At 40.5% G+C, this 21,966-nt stretch overlaps 3 protein-coding genes across 4 annotated transcripts in view; 1 reads left to right on the forward strand and 2 right to left on the reverse strand.

Annotated features, from left to right (window-relative positions):
• slc35b2 (solute carrier family 35 member B2) overlaps positions 1-11,811 on the reverse strand; it is a 43,141-nt gene extending 31,330 nt beyond the window's left edge. Inside the window, exon 1 of the mRNA XM_074615280.1 lies at positions 11,802-11,811. The gene's annotated coding sequence lies outside the window, so the exon portion shown is untranslated. The remainder of the gene's footprint in view (positions 1-11,801) is intronic.
• tmem151ba (transmembrane protein 151Ba) lies at positions 799-8,975 on the forward strand. The gene is made up of 2 exons (XM_074615274.1): positions 799-1,442; positions 6,782-8,975. Exons 1-2 carry the CDS (start codon positions 1,323-1,325, stop codon positions 8,222-8,224), a joined length of 1,563 nt encoding a protein of 520 aa, XP_074471375.1. The 5' UTR covers positions 799-1,322; the 3' UTR covers positions 8,225-8,975.
• Positions 11,812-13,600: 1,789 nt separating the features above from the next.
• Positions 13,601-21,571, reverse strand: drc5 (dynein regulatory complex subunit 5). Of its 2 annotated transcripts, none has more exons than XM_074615281.1 (6): positions 21,555-21,571; positions 20,409-20,654; positions 17,532-17,703; positions 16,096-16,667; positions 15,199-15,648; positions 13,601-14,449 (listed from the first exon to the last, which is right to left on the reverse strand). In XM_074615281.1, exons 3-6 carry the CDS (start codon positions 17,626-17,628, stop codon positions 14,264-14,266), a joined length of 1,305 nt encoding a protein of 434 aa, XP_074471382.1. In that variant the 5' UTR covers positions 17,629-17,703; positions 20,409-20,654; positions 21,555-21,571; the 3' UTR covers positions 13,601-14,263. The 2 variants fall into 2 exon arrangements, with proteins under 2 accessions (XP_074471382.1, XP_074471383.1); XM_074615282.1 differs by having other exon boundaries at positions 17,532-17,706.
• Positions 21,572-21,966: the final 395 nt, after the last annotated feature.

Below are 21,966 nucleotides of genomic sequence, written 5' to 3' on the forward strand. Positions count from 1 at the left end.
ATTATAGACCAATATGTTTTTATATGGGATATCATGATTATCATAAATGGTCCATGCAGGGAAGGTCATGCAGCTAATGGAATGCATGAAGGGGGTGGTCTCCTCTCTGCAGCACCGCCTCTGTGTTGTGATTTACTTCAACAGGGATGTGTGTGTGTGTGTGTGTGTGTGTGTGTGTGTGTGTGTGTGTGTGTGTGTGTGTGTGTGTGTGTGTGTGTGTGTGTGTGCGTGCGTGTAATGCACTGAATAATATTAGAGGGATCCTCATGATTCCATTGGCAGCCGTAATTGCCAGGTTAACAAAACCGTGAATATTATGTTTTGAAATTAAATGCAAAGCATAAGTCTATATTTCTGCAGTACGACGGAGTATTAGGGTGCACATTGAGGAAAAAAACCCTGAGATTGCGAGAATAAAGTCGTAATTTTACGAGAAAAAAGTTGTAATATTACGAGAATAAAGTCGTAATTATACGAGAAAAAAGTCGTAATATTGCGAGAATAAAGTTGTAATTTTACGAGAAAAAAAGTCAGAATATTACGAGAATAAAGTCGTCATTTTACGAGAAAAAAGACGTAATATTACAAGAATAAAGTCGTAATTTTACGAGAAAAAAAATACTTTATTTCTTATAAAGTTATGACTTTATTCTCTTAATAAAATCTCAGATTTGTTTTTTCCCTCAATGTGGCCTTAATACTCTATCGTACTGCAGTAACCAACTATTTTTTCTATTATTTCTGACAGTATTATAGCCCAATATGTTTTTAAAGGGGATATCATGATTATCATAATTGGTCCATGCAGGGAAGGTCATGCAGCTAATGGGATGCATGAAGGGGGTGGGCTCCTCTCTGCAGCACCGCCTCTGTGTTGTGATTTACTTCAACGGGGATGTGCATGTGTGTGTGTGTGCGTGTGTTATTTACATTGTGGTGTCACACGTGCCTCTGCCTGTCGTCTTTGTCTCCTGCTTCACAGCTTCTCTGGCTGCCATGGGCACAGCCAGCAGGGAGAGGAGAGGAGCTGACTGAAGCCTGGACCATTTTCACTTTAACATCGCATCCCTGCAGCAGCAGTAGCAGTCTCCATCATCAGCATCTTATAGTCGGTGCATCGCAGGAGGAGGCTTAGACTATTTGTTTTTTTGCACGTCTGCCCACCTGGAAGAAGAAGAAGATGCTGGGATGATGCTGGGATGATGCATGTTTTGTGCGTTTCGTTTGGATGATGTGCAGAGGGGTTCTCGCTTTCTTTATGTTTCACCCTGATTTGGAAAACCCCCATCCCATCAGGAGATCCATGACCCGGTTTTCTCATCATGTCCCCAGCATCGGCTGCATCGGCTGCACCGGCTGCACCGGCCAGTGAGAGCAGCACCACCACCACCTCCACCACCACCACGGTGCAGGAAGAGGAGCCGGACAGCCCCAGAGAGGAGGTGAGGAGGACGCATTGTTTTGCAAAGAGAAGGCCAATTTTCCCCTCACACACAAATGCATCATGGGGGGTAAATCCAGCCTTTAATTAGTGTGGCATTGGTATCACAGTGGAATCCCCATAATCTCAGTCTCATCATCAGATTTTGGAGATTATAGGGTTTAATTGGCGCCAATAATGCGCACTAAAGGGAATTAGTTGTATTAAAACAGTTGTATTAATGGTCTAATATGAACCTGTGCGTCCAAGCGCGCACCCGAGAGTGTGAACGTGCATGGATGTACTCCTGTTTATCTCCCCTCCAGACAAGTTTCCAAAAATGAGGTTCGGGGACCACTTGTGGGTCCTGGAAAAGGTCCACACAGGTCCTCAGGAAACTGAAACAGTCTAACATCACTGGGCGATATGGCCAAAATCTTCTATCACGATATAGGTAATTTCATATCTCGATAACAATATATATATACTGTATATATATATCACAATATAGCATGTTTTATGGTAATTCAATAAATAAATAGTCCATATGAAATAACCACATTGGTGCCAGTAATGCGTACTTAACGGAATTAGTTGTATTAAAACAGTTGTATTAATGGTCTAATATGAACATGGGCGTCCAAGCGCGCACTCGAGAGTGTGAACATGCATGGATGTACTCCTGTTTATGTCCCCTCCAGACAAGTTTCCAAAAATGGGGTTCGGGGACCTCTTGTGGGTCCTGGAAAAGGTCCACACAGGTCCTCAGGAAACTGAAACACATCTTGATAACAATATATATATATATATCACAAAATAGCATTTTTTATGGTAAATAGTCTATATGAAATAACCACATGGTAAAGCCTATTTTTGTGAATTAAATACTTCACAATATTCTCTCATTTTAAGAACTTGAGCGCAAAAATGAACTGTTTTAAAGGGGACATATTATTAAAAAGTGAGATTTTCATGTTGTTTTTATTATAAAGCAGGCTTAAGTCCTATATAAATACTGTGAAAGTATCAAAAAGCTCAATCCACAGGGAAATACACATAGCCCGTATTCAGAAACTCTACATTTGAAACAAGCTGTCAGGATTTCTGTCCATTTGTGATGTCACAAATATACAATATTTAGACCCTTTACGCAGTTTTAAACATAAACATTCTAAATGTGTCCCAGTTTATTCCTGGTTGCAGTGTATGTGAATGTCATCAGCTGACAGGAAGTACACATGGACCCATGCGGTTGCCTAGCAACACAATTCCGTTGCAATTCTGTCGAAATGCGCTAAAACGGAGCGTTTAAGACAGAGGGTAAATACAGGCATGTTCAGGCAGACAGTATGAGGAAAATATTTTTTTTTTTAACATTACAGCATGTAAACATGTTCTAGTAGAAACACAAAATACAAGTATGAACCTGAAAATGAGCATAATATGGGACCTTTAAGTGAAATTATAGAGAAAAAATAAACAAATATAGGCCTAGTCTATATCACAATAGAAACAATATAGAAAAGTAGACATTTTTATATAATTTTTGATGATATATATCATCATATTGCCCAGCCCTAACGGTCACTGTTACAATGAGAAAATATAAGATTGGCTGTTTTCTTCAAATGTTTCAGTTATTTTCCTATTAGAAAACTCCTACAGGAACTACATCTATATGTGGGTTTGTTACTTTAAAGACGAAGAAGTGTTGCTCCAGATAGCGAGTTGAACTCTCTGTGAGGATAGACGTGAAATGTTATAATAACGGAGCATAGCATCCTTGTATTGACACCATTAAAACAGAGACGCACATCACAATGTTTCATGCATGGGGAAATATAAATTCAATAAGGGTTCTTTTGCCTGAGTAAGAAATGTAATCTTCTTTCCCCCTTCTTTACTGTCACCGTGTAGACGTCCCCTTCAAACACACATGTTGGATAAGTTACATATCCATTACACAAGAGGGTTTTTATATAACCCCCGCTGGTCTTATTATGTCAAGAGAAAGTGTCCGTGAGTGAGAGAGGCACTTAGTTAAAGGCACCACGGTCGTCTCATGAATGAATTGAGAAGCTTCTCTTCAGTCTTGATGGTTCTGACTGAAACATTTGTTTTCTAAAATATTGATTACAGGCTGTTTTATGGATTTTATCCTTCCTGTAGAAACAACAACTTTCATTCCGTTCTCTTTTATTTTAGAAATTTAAAGGTCCCATATTATGCTCATTTTCAGGTTCAAACTTGTATTTTTTGTTTCTACTAGAACATGTTTACATGATTTAATGTTAGAAAACCCTTTATTTTCTTCATAATGTCTGCCAGAATATGCCTGTATTTACCGTCTGTCTGAAACGCTCCGTTTTAGCGTATTTCAACGGAATTGTGTTGCTAGGCAACAGATTGGGTCCATGTTTACTTCCTGTCAGCTGATGTCATTCACATACACTTACCAGAAATAAAGTGGGACACACATTTTGAATGTTTACATTTAAAACTGTGAAATGTTGTACAGTTGTGACATCACAAAGTTACAGAAATCCTGACAGCTCGTTTTAAGGCGCAGTTTCTGAATACAGGCTGTGTGTATTTCACAATGGATTTGAGTGTTTTGATACTTTCACAGTATTTATATAGCACTTAAACCTGCTTTATAATAAAAAAGACATGAAAATCTCACTTTAATGTTAAAGTACAAAGTACAGTAATTGAGTAAATGTACACTATTGCAATTACAAATCTGTATTGGTATAGTTTATAAGCAGCTTTTAAATCCAGCAGATCACATTAAAATTACACTTATTTTGGAAACATAAGCTCAGTTATTTTTCTTGATAATTCTGCTTCATTAAATCCACGTTAGGAATAAAAAATACTTGTCGGTTTTTCCTCTTTCATCTGCTTTGGGTGTCCCTGCGTGACACATTTGTGAGGTATTTCCCTGCCTGTATGCTTAGTAACAGGTCTTTCATGCTGTTCAACCAGGCCACAGGAATGCCTTTGTCTAATGCATCAAAAATGTCAACACCACTGTGTTCATATGGTGAGTCACTTCCTTCCGTTTCTGCCATCCATATGCCCAAAGAACAGCATAATGATCTCAAGCAGGGACTTTTTAATGGAAAAGTAACTTCATCTCACTGTTCCTGAAGCCTCTCTGGTATAATTCTTTAAATCAAGGGTGAAATTGGCGTGTAATCGAATTTTGTGAGCGACACCTTCATTTACATATCTGCAATTCTTTCATTTAGCTGCATGTTTTGAATCAAATACCGCCACGTACAGGTTGGTTTGGTTTCCATTAAAACGTTTCCTTCCACTCAACTGTTCGTCATTATTCCTGCTGCTTGATCAGAGGCTGTAAAGTGTAACATGAGCCACAAAGTATGTCATGTTGTATTGATTATAGTTGTCGAGCGTGTGCAGGATGCTAGTGAGTAAATACTCCTTCTGCAGTATTTCAATGGGGAGTTTCAATGTTAATCCCTTTTACCCCGTGGGGTGTAGCCTTGGCTCGGTGAGGGACTCAGGGAGCATGTGGCCAAGGTGGGGGAAGATAATTATGGAGGAAAAACATCTATTATTTATGCTCACTCAAAGAGCACAGAGCTGACATATTGAATTCAATACATCAATGCGGTGATGCTGGTTGTGGTCGCACGTATGCAGGGGGCTGCTGTCCTATCTATGTAAGAGATGGACAGGATAACCTTTGTTTTTACAGCTGAATCAGTGCTGCTACAGTACAGTAGGATCTGCCCTGGTGCGATGTCTGTTATGCAAATTCTTTGAATGAATTTCATTATAATTCAACCTTTCCTGCAGCTTTTGAATCCCTGCCAGGTTTGTGTGGCAGCGTTTACCAAAAGGCGTGACTATAGCTGTTGATGCAGGCACTGGGGCTCGCTGTGCCCCGCGGCGATAAAGGATGGCACCAGTTTTATGCTGCCAGAGTCAAACGACTGCTTTTTTCTGGCTGGCCTGACATTAAAATGCATAATCTACCCCTCAGAATATCTCTGCTCTTTACTGCTTTTCTTATTCTCAAATATGTATATGTATATATATGTATATAAACACATGCACCGTGGCCATGTGCACAACCACATAACAGTCAAACAGAAGCTCACAGTGCACCTTACTGACATCAACGTATTTACTTAAAGGGGACCTATTATGCTTTTGTGTTTTTTTTCCCTTTCCCTTAGTGCGTTATATAGTTTTTTCTGCATATAAAAGGTTTGCAAAGTTACAAAGTCCAAAGTCCACGCAAAAGGGAGTTACTCTCCTCCACAGAAACACTGTTCTGCCTTTTCCTCCGTAACGTGGTGATGTCACCAAGTAACACATTTGCACAATACCTGCCTAGCGGCTAGCTTGGCACGTCCTCAAACAAAGCTAGTAAGAGTGGAGCTGGAGCGGAGTCCGAACAGTTTGGTTCAGTTGACCAATCACAACAGAGTGGGCCAGCTGACCAATCAGAGCAGACTGAGCTTTTCGGGAGGGGGCGGGGCTCAAACCGAGCGTTTCAGACAGACGGTGAAAAGAGCTGCTGCAGCACAGACGGTGTGAAGAAAATAAAGATTTTTTTGAACATTAAAGCATGCAAACATGTTCTAGTAGAAACCCCAAATACAAGTAATAAGCTGAAAAATTGGCATAATAGGTCCTCTTTAACATTTTGATTTTGCATTAATCAGACATTTTTTCTTGAATTTGATTATAAGAGTGGGTGAGCCTTTTGATCATAACAAGCACGGACCAAGGCAAGAGCAGTTGCCTCGCGGCTCATGCATAAACTATGCAAAAGCACTTACAACGCAGAATATTTCCTTGAATATTTCATATGCATGAGCCACTACTTTTTTAACTTCTTCTAACTTTATACCTAACAGATATTTAGGTCATACTTGTGTTCATCAATTCAATTACAATTTTATATTGGAGTGTGTAAATACAGGTAATATAAGCCTTTATGTTACATCTCCTGCTTTATGGTCTATTTGACTCTAAATGGGACCATAATTTACTAAATGAACATCATGCTGTATTGAAGAAGACTTGAAACTAGCGATTGAGACCATAAACTCATGTTAACAATGTTTACTGAAGTAATAAATGAAGTGAGAAGTCATTTTCTCATAGACTTCTATACAATCAGACTATTTTTTGCAACCTGAGGAGTCGCCCCCTGCTGGCCATTAGGAAGAATGCAAGTTTAAGGCACTTCAACATTGACTTCACTTTTCACACTCCTGAGTTGCTTTTACTTATTTTATTGTACTTAAAGAATATAAACAGAATATGTTGACAGTATTGTTCCATTGACTTATTGCTGTTTTCTCGTCTTCTTTGCAGCAGCGGCCCCAGAAACAGTCCCTGACTAAATCCTTGTGTCAGGAAACTCACTGGAAATGCCTGCTGCTGTCCCTGCTGATGTACGGCTGCGTCGGGGTGATGGCCTGGTGCCAGGTGACCAAGGTCACGCGTCTCTCCTTCGACAGCGCTTACAAGGGAAAGTCCATGATGTACCACGACAGCCCCTGCTCCAACGGCTACATCTACATCCCCCTGGCCTTCCTGGTCATGCTCTACGTGGTCTACCTGGTGGAGTGCTGGCACTGCTACACCAGGAACGAGCTGCAGTACAAGGTGGACGTGGAAAGCGTGGCGGAGCGCATCCAGCGAATGCAGCAGGCCACGCCCTGCATCTGGTGGAAGGCCATTAGCTACCATTATATCAGGAGGACGCGGCAGGTGACGCGCTACCGTAATGGAGATGCCTACACCACCACGCAGGTCTACCACGAGCGAGTCAACACCCACGTGGCCGAGGCGGAGTTTGATTACGTGAACTGCGGTGTTAAGGACATCGCGAAGCAACTGCTGGGCATGGAGGACTTCCCCATCACCAGGCTGAGGTTCACTAAGTGCTTTAGCTTTGCCAATGTGGAGTCCGAGAACTCCTACCTGACCCAGCGGGCCAGGTTCTTCACAGAGAACGAGGGCCTAGATGACTACATGGAGGCCCGCGAGGGGATGCACCTGAAGAATGTAGACTTTAAGGAGTATATGATTGCCTTTTCTGACCCTAATCACCTTCCCTGGTACGCAGCCAACTCCACTTTCTGGGTGGCAGCTGCTTTCACCGTCTCCTGGCCTCTGCGGGTGCTAACGGAGTACCGCACTGCCTGTGTACACTACCACATCGAGAAGCTGTTTGGCTTTGACTACGTGCCAGTAACGCCGTCTGAGGAGCGGCCGAATTGCAGACACATCCCACGAGTCAACACGATCGACAGCACGGAGCTGGAGTGGCACATCCGCTCCAACCAGCAGCTGGTGCCCAGCTACTCCGAGGCAGTCCTCATGGATCTGGCTCAGCTCTCCGGGACTTCCAACAACTACTCCGTGTGCGGAGGCTTCGGCAGCTACAGGCAGAACTGCGAACGCTGCAACCGCGCCATCAGCAGCTCCTCCATCTTCTCTCGCAGCGCCCTCAGCATCTGCAACACGGGGAGTCCCCGCATCCCCTTCAGCGCCAGCCGCTTCTCGCTGAGTCGTCTGTACGGCTCCAGGCGGAGCTGCCTGTGGAGGAGTAGCGGGAGCCTGAACGAGCGGTCCTGCCCCACGGAGAGCACGCGCTGTCTTTCAGGCCAGCAGAGCAGCGAGGAGAGCCCTCCAGCCTACCAGGACGCTCTGTACTTTCCTGTGCTCATTGTGCATCGCAACGAAGGCTGCCTCAACCATGACCACCGCTCCCTGCACAGGAACGGCTCCTGTGTGGAGACTTCTCTATGACCCGCAGACTTATCTGAGCAATGAAATATAATGATACAGGAACAGGGATAACATTGACTTCTGCTTATCCCTTTTATGACGGAAACGCGGTCTCCCGCGAGTTACCACCAACAAGGATTTGTTCAAGTTTCTAAAGAAACTGTAGCCTCAAACAAACAGGAAACACTATATTCGGGGAAGTCCTTGCAGTACAGCTATAAACCAGGGAAAAACAGACTTGATGCGATCGACGAGAGACTGTTGTTTAAAACTAAATATGGCTTTAAAGGACCAAATTGCCAAAGTGTCACGTACAGCGTCCATAAGGACAAGATAGAGTCAAATAACCAAGGAATACCACGGGGAGTCACATCCTACTGTAAATGCCATATTTGTAGATGTTAGTCACAGACGAGGATATGAGTAACACTTTCTAGTATTTGAAGAAAAACATGCGTTGACTCAGCTGTGGCCAAGAAATGAAAGGGATATGACAATTAATGGACGCATGAATGACAAAAATCACTGACTCAAACATCATGTGAGTCGTGAACTGGGTGAATTATGAGGGGGAAATTGCAAAGATATCAGCCTCCTTGTGTCAAAGCATAAACATTTTTGCTGAAACAAAATCTTATGGCTCTTAAAAAAGTGAAGTTAACTTAGGCCCAAATCAAAAAATATAAGCATCTGCATGTGTAACTTTTTGATACTGGCTGATTTAAATCTGTTCAAATGCTGACGGAAGACCATTTCAAAAGGGAACACATTTCCATAGAATAAAAATAAATGTCTGATGCAGACGCTGAAATATCAAGTTAGCTGAAATTGGCTTGGCTGCGATGACATTATACTTACCGGCTCTCTAAATATAGCAACGCAGTCAATGAATAATTTAGCACAGGAGGGTCTAAAGGACACGAGAACTTCAAACTGAATCAACAACACTTCTCCATGATACTAATAGATCAGTGTCAACTCAGCTAAAATCTGAAAGACGCATTTAATTTTCATATTTGGCAATATTTCTATTGAGCCTACCTCCTTGTTTAAGTGCCTAGCGATCAACTGTTACTGACGAGCATAAGCTATCACAACTAAAGTCATCTCATTTAAGCATTTTCCCATTAAAAAGAGGCAAGTTGACACTCATTATAGCTCAATGCATAGGAGAAACGTGATGTATAACATACACAAGGTTTTAAGAATCAGGCCCTAAATGTTTTCAGATAACATAACACAGCTCTCGTGTATATACTGATGCTGCTGCTGATGCATATCAGAGAGACAGCCAGAGAGCCGGCCATCAAAGACGCTAGAAATAGGCAGAGGCCTGGATTCACTACTGATAGTGTCAGATTTAATAATATGACAGGATTACTTTAAAGACCTAAAAAAAAAAAAATACTTCCTCTCAGATGAGCGCATGTAGTATCTTAGTCATGGTGAATTTGATTTTACAGCCAAGCCAAGCACGACAATACATTTTTAAGGGATAAAAATCAGGCATGCCAGAACTTCTGAAACAAATATTAAGTAGGAATTAGTAACAATTTAGCTAATTTAGTTTTATGTACAGACCAGCCATCATCTCATGAGACCTGCAGTGAAACAGAAACTGGCATGGGCAGGTTATTCTCCACCATTTTAAAGGTGCAGTGTGTAGGATTTGGCGGCATCTAGTGGTGTGGTTGCAGATTGCAACCAACTTGAGTACCCCTCCGCTCACTCCTCCCTCTCCAAGACTGCTGTAATGTCAGTCGCCGAGTGCAAAACTGTGGTAACGCAGTTCGCCTCGCTCAGAGGCCATCCTTACCGTAATAACACTACTTTAGGAAGTTAGACGGTGGCTGGCGATACCACGGTTTTTGCACTCTGCGGCTCACGCTACTGTTTCACAAGCGTCTCGGAGAACTACGGTGGCCTTCAGGTGACGTAAAAACATGAAAGGTTCCCTCTAGAGTGTTTGGTTTGTCCGTTCAACGTGGCGGACTCCATGAAGAGGACCCACTCCCTATGTAGATATAAAGGGCTCATTCTAAGCTAATAAAACACAACGATTCTTAGTTTCAGGTGATTATACACCAATGAAAATAAAGTTATGAATATAATATTCCATTTCTGCTAATAGATCCCCTGAAATGTTACACACTGTTCCTTTAAGACCATGAAAACCATTAAAATGTTAGAACTTGTCTTCACATTAATGAGCCTGTACTGTAAATGTTGACCAACTAGACATACTCATTACATTCCATGTTAAGTTTGGAGTAGCGGACTATCTTTATAGCAATACTAGAGAATACACTGAAACTAGTCAAAGGGAGTGAAGCATGATTAAAAAACACAGAAACCTCACATTTCATTCAACAACAGACAGTTTAGCATGACAACATAAATGTTTTTACAACTCACGGGTCATCTATGCAAAAGCCCCTAGAACTCAGGATAGTATTCAGGGTCAAAATTCTGCTTTGCAACAACATCCCAAAAACCTGCTCATCACTCCGTTCTCTAAACTTTAGGTTTATTCTGCTTTTCAAAAGCTTCAGCTGTGTAACAACCGGATCAATTTTAAATGTTGGGTTTATGATCACAGACACATGTTAGATATCTGCTCCTCTCCAGGGTTTTGGTTACACCAGCTAATCATAAATCCATAAGTTCTTAGTAACTACTAGTTAGTTTCAAACTAGTGATTTACTAAATCGGGTTGCACCATTAGATCTTCAGAAATAATTTAGCAAGTAAGGATCTTTGTACTATTAAACATTGGTAATATAACTTCCAAATGTTATAAAACCTAACCGCTATATATGACATTTTGTAAATTGTGGTATACTGACATATTTTTTGTAAAGTTTAATTACTCATTATTAATACATCATTATTATAAACAGCATTTCAATCAAGTGTCAGATCATATATGATGACCATATTCCATATTAGCTCTGTTACTATTCAATATAACTAGATCATGTATTAACAGATTAGTTTAGTCCAGGTACAGTTACACCTGGCAGTTAGTTGGTGAAAATATTTAGTAACAATTAGGGCTGCAACTAACGATTATTTTCTTAATTAATCGATTAGTTGTTTGGTCTATAAAATGTCAGAAAAATGTTGATCAGTGTTTCCCAAAGCCCAAGATGACGTCCTTAATGTCTTGTTTTGTCCACAACTCAAAGATATTCAGTTTACTGTCATAAAGGAGTAAAGAAACCAGAAAATATTCACATTTAAGAAGCTGGAATCAGAGAATATTGACTTTTTTTTCTTTAAAAATGACTCAAACCAATTAATCGATTATCAAAACAGTTGGCTAATTGATTAATCGCTGCAGCTCTAGTAACAACTAATCCCTACTTAAGAACTAGTTTGTGTGGTGCAACCCATTTTAAGTTTTTTAGTGATGGGTAAATCTCCGCTCAGTAATAAACACTTTCTTCGCTCGGGCAACCGACTCCAGGTCCTGGTGTTCATGACACTTTTCATGTATTTAGATCTCTCTTAGAATGTTCAAGAAATAGTTATAGGTAGATATTTGGGGAAATACGCTTATTCGCCTTCTTGCAGAGAGTTATATGAGGAGATCAACGCCACTCTGATGTCTGTACAGTAGATATGAAGTTAGCTTAGCTTAGCACAATGACTGGAAACAGGAGGAAACAGCTAGCCTGATTATGTATGAACAAAATCATCTAACTGCACTTTGAAAGCTCAATATTAACCACATTTTATCTTATTTATACTTCATAACTCCTTTCAACCTTAACAAAGGCAGCTCAGACCAGATCCACTCCTTCCGTTCTTACCTTTCAAAATAAAAGCCCTAAACATATAATGTTCGCAAGGTAGTATTTTGCATTTTCGTGTCGTTTATTCGTCACTCTCCTGGTGTGTTAAAGCTTTTAGCCTTATATTTACCAGACACACGAGAGTGGTACTGATCTTCTCATCTAACTCTCACAAAGAAAACAAACAAGCGTATTTCCCAAAAATGTCAAACTATCCCTTTAACGGTTAATGGGTGGCGCACTGCGCAACCTTTTTGAGCAACATGAATAGCATTTTCGCGGGAAACCAAATGAGACGCAGGGATTGAAATTCATTCATTAATTCATTTGGTGTCTCATGAAGGGCTGGATCATATCCCAGCATGCATTGGTCAGAAGGCAGGGAATTACGTACTGTCCATGTACTGTGGGGTAAAAGTGTAGAAGCATAAAGAAACCACAAGGAAGCGCATGCAAACTCCACAAGGGATGTAAAATTAGTTTATAATTTTGGATTTTAGTCACTGTTTTATACTGAAGTCATCATCACATTCATTCATTCATGATTAGCCCGTCGGATGGCTTCACTGTGATCCACATAGTCATGTGTAAGAATAGAAAACTGTGTTTACCGGTGCAATGTTTACAGTGACAAAAACAAACATTCAAAAACTGTTATAAATCTGACTGGAAGTTTCATAACTAGATATTTTTCCTCCGTAGATGACTGTTAGCATAAAGATCTTTTGTCATGCAAAGCACTGAACCCTTTATCATGTGTATTAAGTAGATTAGGTTGTTATGATATGTACTCTTTCACTCACGAATGCTCCGGGGGTTCGTCTTTTTATATTTACATGATTTTGAGGATTTTCAAGACTGTAGGGCAGAAAGGATTTGTACTGTAAATAAAATAGAGACGAGAGGTTAGAATGACTGTCGACGTGGATCTTGTGTTTAGCTGAATGTGTCGCGCACTCTTAGAGGAAACCGAAGCAGGGACGTTTTTGATGTGCAGATGTTAAATGGTGAGTTTGTTAAAGTCACAAATGGCAAAACAATCCGTTGTAAAAATGTTTCACAGCCAACAGCATCTTTGTGCTGCTTCTCATTTACTATTTTGAATGATGTTTTTTGTTCCCTTTAAACCCATTTTTTACATTTTTAAAAATAACATTTGATACACTTTTATTTAACCGAAGAACGATTTGACTGATTTAGGATCGGGTGCAAACACAAATCTTTTTAAGGAAAATGGTTGGGTGATTGTTGATAATGATTACTGATCTAAATAATATCAGTATTCTATTATATGTAGATTGTTCTGTGTCCACCATCAACTTACAGAATAGCTTAGCGTCTCTTCATATGATTCTAGAAAACAACTAGTGATTTTGCAAGATTAATTACAGTAAAGATGTTTTGTTGCTGCCTAGCAAAGGTGTTACTATTATATTATTAGTCAGTAGATATAGGGTTAAAAAACAACAACAACACAAGTCTGTATGTATTCCAACACCACCACAACGTTGCCTTGATGTTACATAAGGACTGAAAACCAAATCTGTGTATCAAAATGGAAAAAAACGGCTCCTCAATAAACTGAAATACTCACTGAAATATGTGTCAAAAATTACTTTATGATAATCGTTACCACATCCCAGAAAATGTACTGCTGTGTGGACGCCACGTTAGTTCAGATCTGAAAGTCTCACAATAACAAACAAACTAACGGATCGATGCAGCGGTAGACGAGCAACTCCCGTGTTCTGAGAGGTAAAATGTCTGATGAATTTTGTGAATGGAGTCTGGTGGCTTTGAAGAGAGCGATGTAACAGCTTCAGTTCCCCATCAGAGAGGTCTGTCTGTTGGCAAGGTAAAGCGGCGTCCTCTCCATCAGACAGCCCTTTCTGACAGGGAACTGAAGCCGTTATATCGCTCTCTTCAAAGCCACCAGACTACATTCACAAAAGCAGTAATTTTACTTCGCAGAACACAGGAGTATACATTCAAGATTTATATACCCACTTCAAAATATCCGAATAATCCTTTCAGTTATTTCCAAATTTAGCACAGCTAACTTTGACTCAGCGTTCACATTATTCATAACCTTATTGATTAGCTTACTTTGGTAACCTACATCACTGCTTTTTGCAATGGGACAGAACGCAGATGGACCCGCCCTTTAGTTTGAGATGCAGAGTTGGCATATAGTGTTCATGCTCTGTGGCTAAATGAATACGGGAAAGCAGGAATCAATGACTAACAAAGATGGGTTTGTATTTCAAAAAGAAGCTGTTGACTTGGTTCTACTCTCTCGAGGACGTCTCTTCTGTTCTGAACTCTGGTTGGTCAAAACCACCTGGTTGATGACGGAAACGCTCTGCTCGTCAATCTCCGTCAGACGGATATCACAATCTGTTACGCTGGTGTTGTGAGACATCGCCTCCTCCAGAGCTTTACCTCCATCCTGCACACACACAGAGAGTAAACACAGTTGGCACTGATAATTCCAAGTTGAACACATCGTAGGACGCTGCTCTGATAACCTTGAAAAATCACCCCCCCGGGCAACTCTTGCTGTCTGAAACAGCCCACACTTTCTAAACTGCTTATTGTGAGTGTCATCTGTGTTTTATTGTTGTGTCTGAAACAGGCATTTCTATTTTTGTGAACAGCAGACGAAGGTCACAGATATTGATGGTACTGCGCGCTGAATTTCTGCCATGTGGGTGATTTTTGATCCTCCACAGTGTATTCCAGTCAGACGTATACTGTACGGTGAAGTCTTGAAGAGGAGAGAGCGTGAGAAGGGGAAAATCTGATCTACCTCTCACGGGGAAACAACACTTACTTAGCTTTCCATTATTGCATGTTTTCCACACATATCTATGAATAATTGAAAAGCCTTATCCATTCAGGCTTTTCTGTCCGTTACCTTCACTGTACTATATCTATACAATCCAGTGTTTCAAAATAACCCAGCGTTTCAAAGTGCTTCCTCTGATTCAGAAGAACAACTTTGCCGTTCACATTCTCACGGTAAAAGAAACACATTTTAAAGGATAACTTGCAACGTTTTTGTTCGATCTATACAGAGTTTAAACCCTTTTGATATCGGTGACAACGCGGCCTTTTCTCTGATATCACCCGCAGGTAACAACTTTATATTTATTGCCCCCACTGGTAGTACCGATCTAAGAATAGATATTTACTTACCACACCCAGGTTGTTGCAGGAGAGGTTAATGCTCTTCAGGGTGATACTCTGAAACAGGACTTTAGACAGCGCGATGGCGGTTGGCGCCGTTACCTCGTTGCCTCCCAGGTGCAGGTGAAGCAGGGTGTTGTTGCTCATCAGGGCCTTGCCAATAGCTTGCCCCCCCTCGTCTCTCACATGGTTGAGACGCAGGTTGAGCGACAGAAGGTTGCGGTTGTTGGACAAGGCATGAGCTATAGCTTTGGCTCCACGGCCACTGATATTGTTGTCAGACATGTTGAGGGTCTCCAGTTTACTCCTGGAGAGCAGCTTGCCGACGGCTCTGGCTCCTCTGTGTTCAATCAGGTTGTGAGAGAAGTCGAGCTCCCTCAGGGACGGGTGGTCCAAGAGGTGTTTCACCAGCCGACGGCACTTTTTATCATCAATATGGCTTTGATGGAGCCGTAGAAGCTGTAGAAACAAGATATTATGAAGATTAGCAAGATTATGTGTTGAGTAGAACAGAAACCTGAATCACTAAGAGCAAAGATAAGATGAAACAGGACATGAAAATATCTCAAAATATCCCATATCGTGCACAGAAATCAAGAGCAGATATATTCTATGTTATCATGCAGTAATAAATTCATGTGACAAACCTTTTGTGTCAAATAATGACTTATTTAGTTTGCAGCCAGAGGCTCTGCTGTCTATTCTGTGATATAAATAGAGCATGAATGTAATGCTTGGGTAGTGCCAACAACAATTTCCTTGACTTCAGGGTCTGTAAAATGTCTGTAAATGATGCTTTTTATGAGGCAAGAAAGTCAGAAGTGCTGAATTACAACAACTCCGTACTCTGCAAGGAGCTACAACAGGCATCATGCCATAAACATGTGAGGAGGGATTTATATTCACCTTTAAAGTCTTGCAGGACTTGAGGGCCTTGGCGAGGGATTCACAATCTCTGTCGGTCATCTCAAACATCTTCCATTCAAAGTTCATGCCACAGTGTTTGACCCTGAACACTAAGTGGAGCTCCTCCAGTTTAGTCAGCTTGTTGAGCAGGATGTTAAAGTCAAAGTGGTCCACAGACGGTCCTTCGTCCTCATTGTCACTTACCAACTCTGAGCCGTACTCCAACTCCTCCTCCTTCTCGGGCTCCTTGATAGGTGGCAGGAGCTGGGAGATGTCCAGCCTCTTGACGTAGTTCTCACAAAGAGGCACCATCTCTAGAACCGTCTTTGGCTCTGTCACATCTGGGATAAACAGCTCAATAATGTTCTCCAGGTGCCTCTCGAAGAACATACGTTTCCAGCTGTCGCCGTAATGAGAGACGTCACAGATGTCCCACCGCTGCTCGCAGCGACGCTTCCAGTAGGCGCCATCGCTGATCAAGTTGGCCGTCACATGCAGGGGCAGGGAGGTCGACAGTGTCTCCTGCACAAAGTCTTTCTGGATTGGTGTAAGCTCTTCAAATATGGGCTTTTCTGTAACAAATAAGGTCAAGGTCAAGGAAAACTTTATTATCCCCTAGGGGCAATTTTGTTGTACAGTCAGCAGTACCACACAGTCATCAAACAACAACAATAAATACAATCAATAGCCTATTAAAGGGACTGTTTGTAACTTTTTAAGCGTATAAATGTACCGGGTCGGGACACATGCGCGCTCGCGTGTGGCTGAAGTCACTGATCCTCTGCCTGCTTGTCTTCACTTACACCGTGCGCGTATTCATATCTAGTGAATGTACAGTGGACGTTTGTGCAGAAATAAATGCTGCAGCTCCTCCAGACCAACAGAGGTTTCCCGTGTCTTGTGAAGTGACGGGGGGCTCCGCAGAGAGAAACGTTATCACCGGCACCCGGTCGGAGACGGTAACGTTTCTCTTCCTGCAGCGGGGCTGAAGCAGGAAGAGAAACGTTACCGTCTCCGACCGGGTGTCTCTCTCCGGCTGCAATCGGAGGTGATAACGTTTCTATTCCTGCTTCAGCCTCACAGCCAACACTCGTATCAGCAGTGATTCATGGAGAGACCTTCGTCTGGTCTGCTAACATTACTGCCAAGTAATGAAATATAGAGTGATATTGTGGTTTTAGCTGACATGTGTCGCCTCACTGTTTTGACCGATGCTCGTTCATGTCTATTTAGAGCGAGCAAGCGCGAGCCCGACGCTGACTTTCGTTGACTTAAGGTGTCGCTGTTAAGAAGCATTTCTGAAAGTTACAAATAGTCCCTTTAAAAAGGACGTGGTGTAGGACGTAAGTTTGCATAAAGTTGCATAAAGTTCCATTTATATTATAAGTATGTGTGCAAAAGTGTGTATAATGATGGTACTAAAAACAAAAGCATACCCTCAAAGTTTCCCACAATGCTTTGCAGGCAGAGGTTTGATAAACAAGGCACTGTATTCAGGGACCAGTTTGGATCTTCAGCTATGATCCTCCTCATCTTCCTCAGGTCTTCAGCTGGGCTCAGCTCCAGGAGGAGAAGGACACCTTGTTGCAGGGTTTTTGTAGACTACCTCTGCTTAAAAAGAAGAAATTACACATTAAAAGTTGCATTTCCCAGCAATTTCAGAAAGAGTTTTGCTTATTTTCTGGTGTTTTTATGCAATAATAGTTTGTTTAATGACATTTAAAGACAAAATAAATGACTAGACTCTAACTAGAATTAGCTGCGACTATCTTAATACAACAAATGTCTAATAAATTGTTGAAAAAACAGGTGAAAAAGCGTTAAACTTGTTTTGTTTTATACCATTTAGCTAGTTACATACCTACAACTCCACGTTAAGGTCTGCCTGTCTCCTTGGTAACGGAACGCTCTACTTTAGTTTTCGAACCTCGGAAATTTGAGTACGCAGCCCTGAACGTTATATTATACGCTACGAGCGGTTTACTTCGATAAACATGCTGTATGGAGCTAAAACTTTTTAGTATTTTCAGTGTTTGCTTCGTTTAGAGGACATCAGATAACAGAACATTTGAAAACACAGTTAGTTGTCGGAATTGTGAATTAACAGTGTCTTTGTATATATTTACTGTTAGAAAAGCGGAATTTCCGACCTTCATGGAATGCAACACGAGTGTCCAAGACTTGACAGTATTTGCTATGCTATATACAACATCACAATAATAATAATAATAATAATAATAATGATAATAATAATAATAATAATGTGCTCTCTAATAATAATAATAATAATAATAATAATAATGATAATAATAATAATGTGCTCTGTAATAATAATAATTATATTATTAGATAATTAAATAATAATTTGATATAGTTGTGAGAAAATTTGCATATTGTCTGGCATAACCACATTAGGAAACCTCATGCTGTTTTACTCGAATACTGCATAACTTCCTCACAGAATTATATTAGTATTTTATCAAATATCAATTAATTATATTAATCACAAATTACCTTAAAGGCATTGTTATCTTTTTAATTATTTAATTCAGGAATAAAAGAGAGCTGCCTGCGGTGGGGAAGACCACATGATTAGACTGCCTAATTAGTGTTCAATTACAGTAATATGTGAACAGTTTTTCATTGATATTAGTGCTGAGTGAGTGTGTTTTTAGGTCTGTGTTGCAGGAGTCTGTGTGTTGGAGCTGCTGCAGTGTTTGGCCTGATCATGCTGTGAGGAACATTTGGATTCAGAGCTGGCAGATGGACCACGGACATGGACCACAGGTCTTTTGGATAAGACTAGCATACTGGAGTGAATCCATCTTTCTTACCAACAACAACACAACGCAGGTGCACAGCTACAATGTAGGAGGGTAGAAATATGTAAATAGCACCTGAAGAGAATCCTGGCTGTTATTAAATAACACAGAAAAGTAGTGAAAAATGCAGTAAATATGGTTTTCAATTAAGATCAATTAAAATTCTGCTTCCTTTTAAGATGACAGACAAAATTATATTGAACACACATGTCAAGAGTGGTCTGTAGGATGTGCATGCATATTAAAAACTATATATTATCTATATAGCTACATAACAAAGATGTGTATGTTGCTTTAGTGCAAGATGCCCCACAAAATATTTCTAGGACATTGGTATGAATGTGGGAGGATGCACTTATATAATGTTTTGTTCGGGCTGTAACTATGCAAATTGTATTATATATTATTAATCTGATGATTATATTATAGATTTGGATTTTAACCTCCCAGAACCGAAGTATGAAGTGTTCAAATATCTTGTTTTAGTCTGACCAATGGTCCCAAATCCAAAGATATTTGGTTTACTATAATATGACAAAGATACAGATACAGAGAGCTTTATTTATCCCCGAAGGGCAATTCAGTTTCTGCAGTCCACCAAGACATATACACACATTCATACTGCACAATCATCAATGACAGAGGGAACACAGTAAGTGGCATATGGGGAGGTGCAGATCAATAAAAGTACAAGAATAAAAACAAGACGAGATAAAAGAATAAAGGAATAAATAAATAAATAGAATAAAGTGCCAAATGTATTTGCACATTGCAAATTACATTCCAAGAATGTACCTAATGCAAACACAGACAACCGTTATGTGGTTAGTGCAAAATAACTGTACATTCAAAGTAAATAAAACATTTTTGTTGTCGTTCATTCATGATAGTTACTCTGCGTTCAGCAGTTTAATGGTGGAAGGAATGAACGACTTGGAGTAGAGGTTTGTCTTTCTGTTAGGCGGCAGATAGCGCCGTCCTGAAGGCAGTAGTGTGAAACACTGGACAGGATGTGGTCATGATTAATAATGTTTGTGGCCTTCTGGAGAACACGTTTCTCCCAGAGAGAGTTTAAGTTGCTCTGCTGGGCTCCGATGATTTTGGAGCAGACTTTCACAATGTTATTTAGGCAATTCCTGTCCTTCATAGACAAACCGTTAAACCAGCAAATAAATGAAAAAGTTAAAAGGCTCTCAATATATGACAAGTAGACAGTACACAGGATAGATCTACACACACCAAAGGAGTTGAGAAAAGCATCAAATCTGCACATTTGAGAAGCTGGAACCAGTGACTCTTGGGCATGTTTGCATGACTAAAACAATAATTGCAGATTATTTTTCTGTCTACATCCAATCCTTTTGCAGCTCGAGCTACTTTCATGACCACACATGGATGGAGGCAGGTACATGTGGAGGGCAGAGAGAGAGAGAGAGAGAGAGAGAGAGAGAGAGAGAGAGAGAGAGAGAGAGAGATATGGCTGTTACTGACTTCATAAGTTGCTCCAAGACTCAGATGGAGTTTTGGACGGAGAGGCTCCGACTGTAGCCCCGAGGCCGTCCATCACTGTCGTCCTCATGTAATACGTCCTGACAGACACACACGCTTCCCTCGTACTCCGGCTTTAATGGACTGGCGTGACATCAGCCATCCTCAGCGCAGGAGGCAAAACCTTCTCTGTGGGCTGCTGCTCCAGTGCACTCTGGGCAGAGTCACGGTGTTGGGTCGTCCCTGAATCTGCAGCCAAAACAAGAAGTGGACAGGATCACTGATCAGAGTCATGGCATGAGGCAGCTTGATTCAGCTGTCTAACATTAGTTACGATTGATACCTGTAGGCCTATATAAAAGGATAAATGAATGGGACGTTTCCTGTAGAAGACTATGTCATTTTGTACTGATTATATACAGGGCCACTGACAGAATTATATAAATACTGAGGTCATGAGGTCAAGTCCCTGCAATGGTCACAATTCCAGAAATTTGGACCACCACCCCAATAAAAGTGTTTTTATTTTTGATATTTTAGTTATATTTTCTTGTAAATCTTTCGTAATTGCATTGGGTGAACACTTTATTTATTTATCTATTTATTTATTTACTTATTTATTTATTAATTTCTTTAGTTAGTTAGTTAGTTGGCCTAAAAGTAGTCAAATTTAAATATACTGGGCCTCAAAATACTAGTGGAAACATCCTAAAAATACCACCATGCACAAGTTTTATAATTATATAAATTATATAAATATAATCTCTGGATTCTCATTAAATTACCTCTGTGTCTGTCTTCAGTAGCTACAGCCCTGATTATATGGATTATATGTCTTTTAGTCAGTGCACAAGGTCAGTTAAACATACAAAAACATGATTTCTTTTAAGCAATCAAGCATATAATTCAACATAATGTTAGTTTACTTAGTTATGTTTCATTTATCCAAGGAATTAATTAAGTTTCCTTGTGTTTATCCAGGAAGTCTCATTTAGATCAAGGTCTCTTGTACAAGAGAGACTAATTAACTCTACACAACAAGGAAATTCAGTCAAACAACAGTCATCACACACACAGAGATACTAATTAAAACATTCACAAGTATTATTAAAAATATCAATAATGCTAACTTTCCCTTACAGGCTTTACAGTACCAAGGAGAGGTTAAGTAGAGCAGCTCTTTCAAACAAACACAGCAGACATGTTGGCTCGTCGTAGCAGGAAACACACAGGTGTTACTAATACCGTTAACAACGGCTCCATTCTGTTCAGAGTGAGTCATGACAGTGTGACAGTGAGCCGGCATGAACAACACCAGGACCCTGAAACCAAAGCTGCTAAATGGAATTCAGCCATCACTCATTTTATTTTTTACACCTGCACTTTTCCTACTGTGACACCTTGTAATGTCTCCAGATAGAAAGATAGAAACACCAAAGAACGTACAGTATATTGCCAAGAAGTGAAAGTCAATTGTTTGTTCCATTGCAACATCAGGGCTCAGCAGCAAAGCTACGCTTCCGCCATTATGGACTGAAAGTGACTACCGGACGCCAGTAAA

Source organism: Sebastes fasciatus, chromosome 18, assembly GCF_043250625.1.
Source record: "Sebastes fasciatus isolate fSebFas1 chromosome 18, fSebFas1.pri, whole genome shotgun sequence".
NCBI classification, from domain to species: Eukaryota; Metazoa; Chordata; class Actinopteri; order Perciformes; family Sebastidae; genus Sebastes; species Sebastes fasciatus.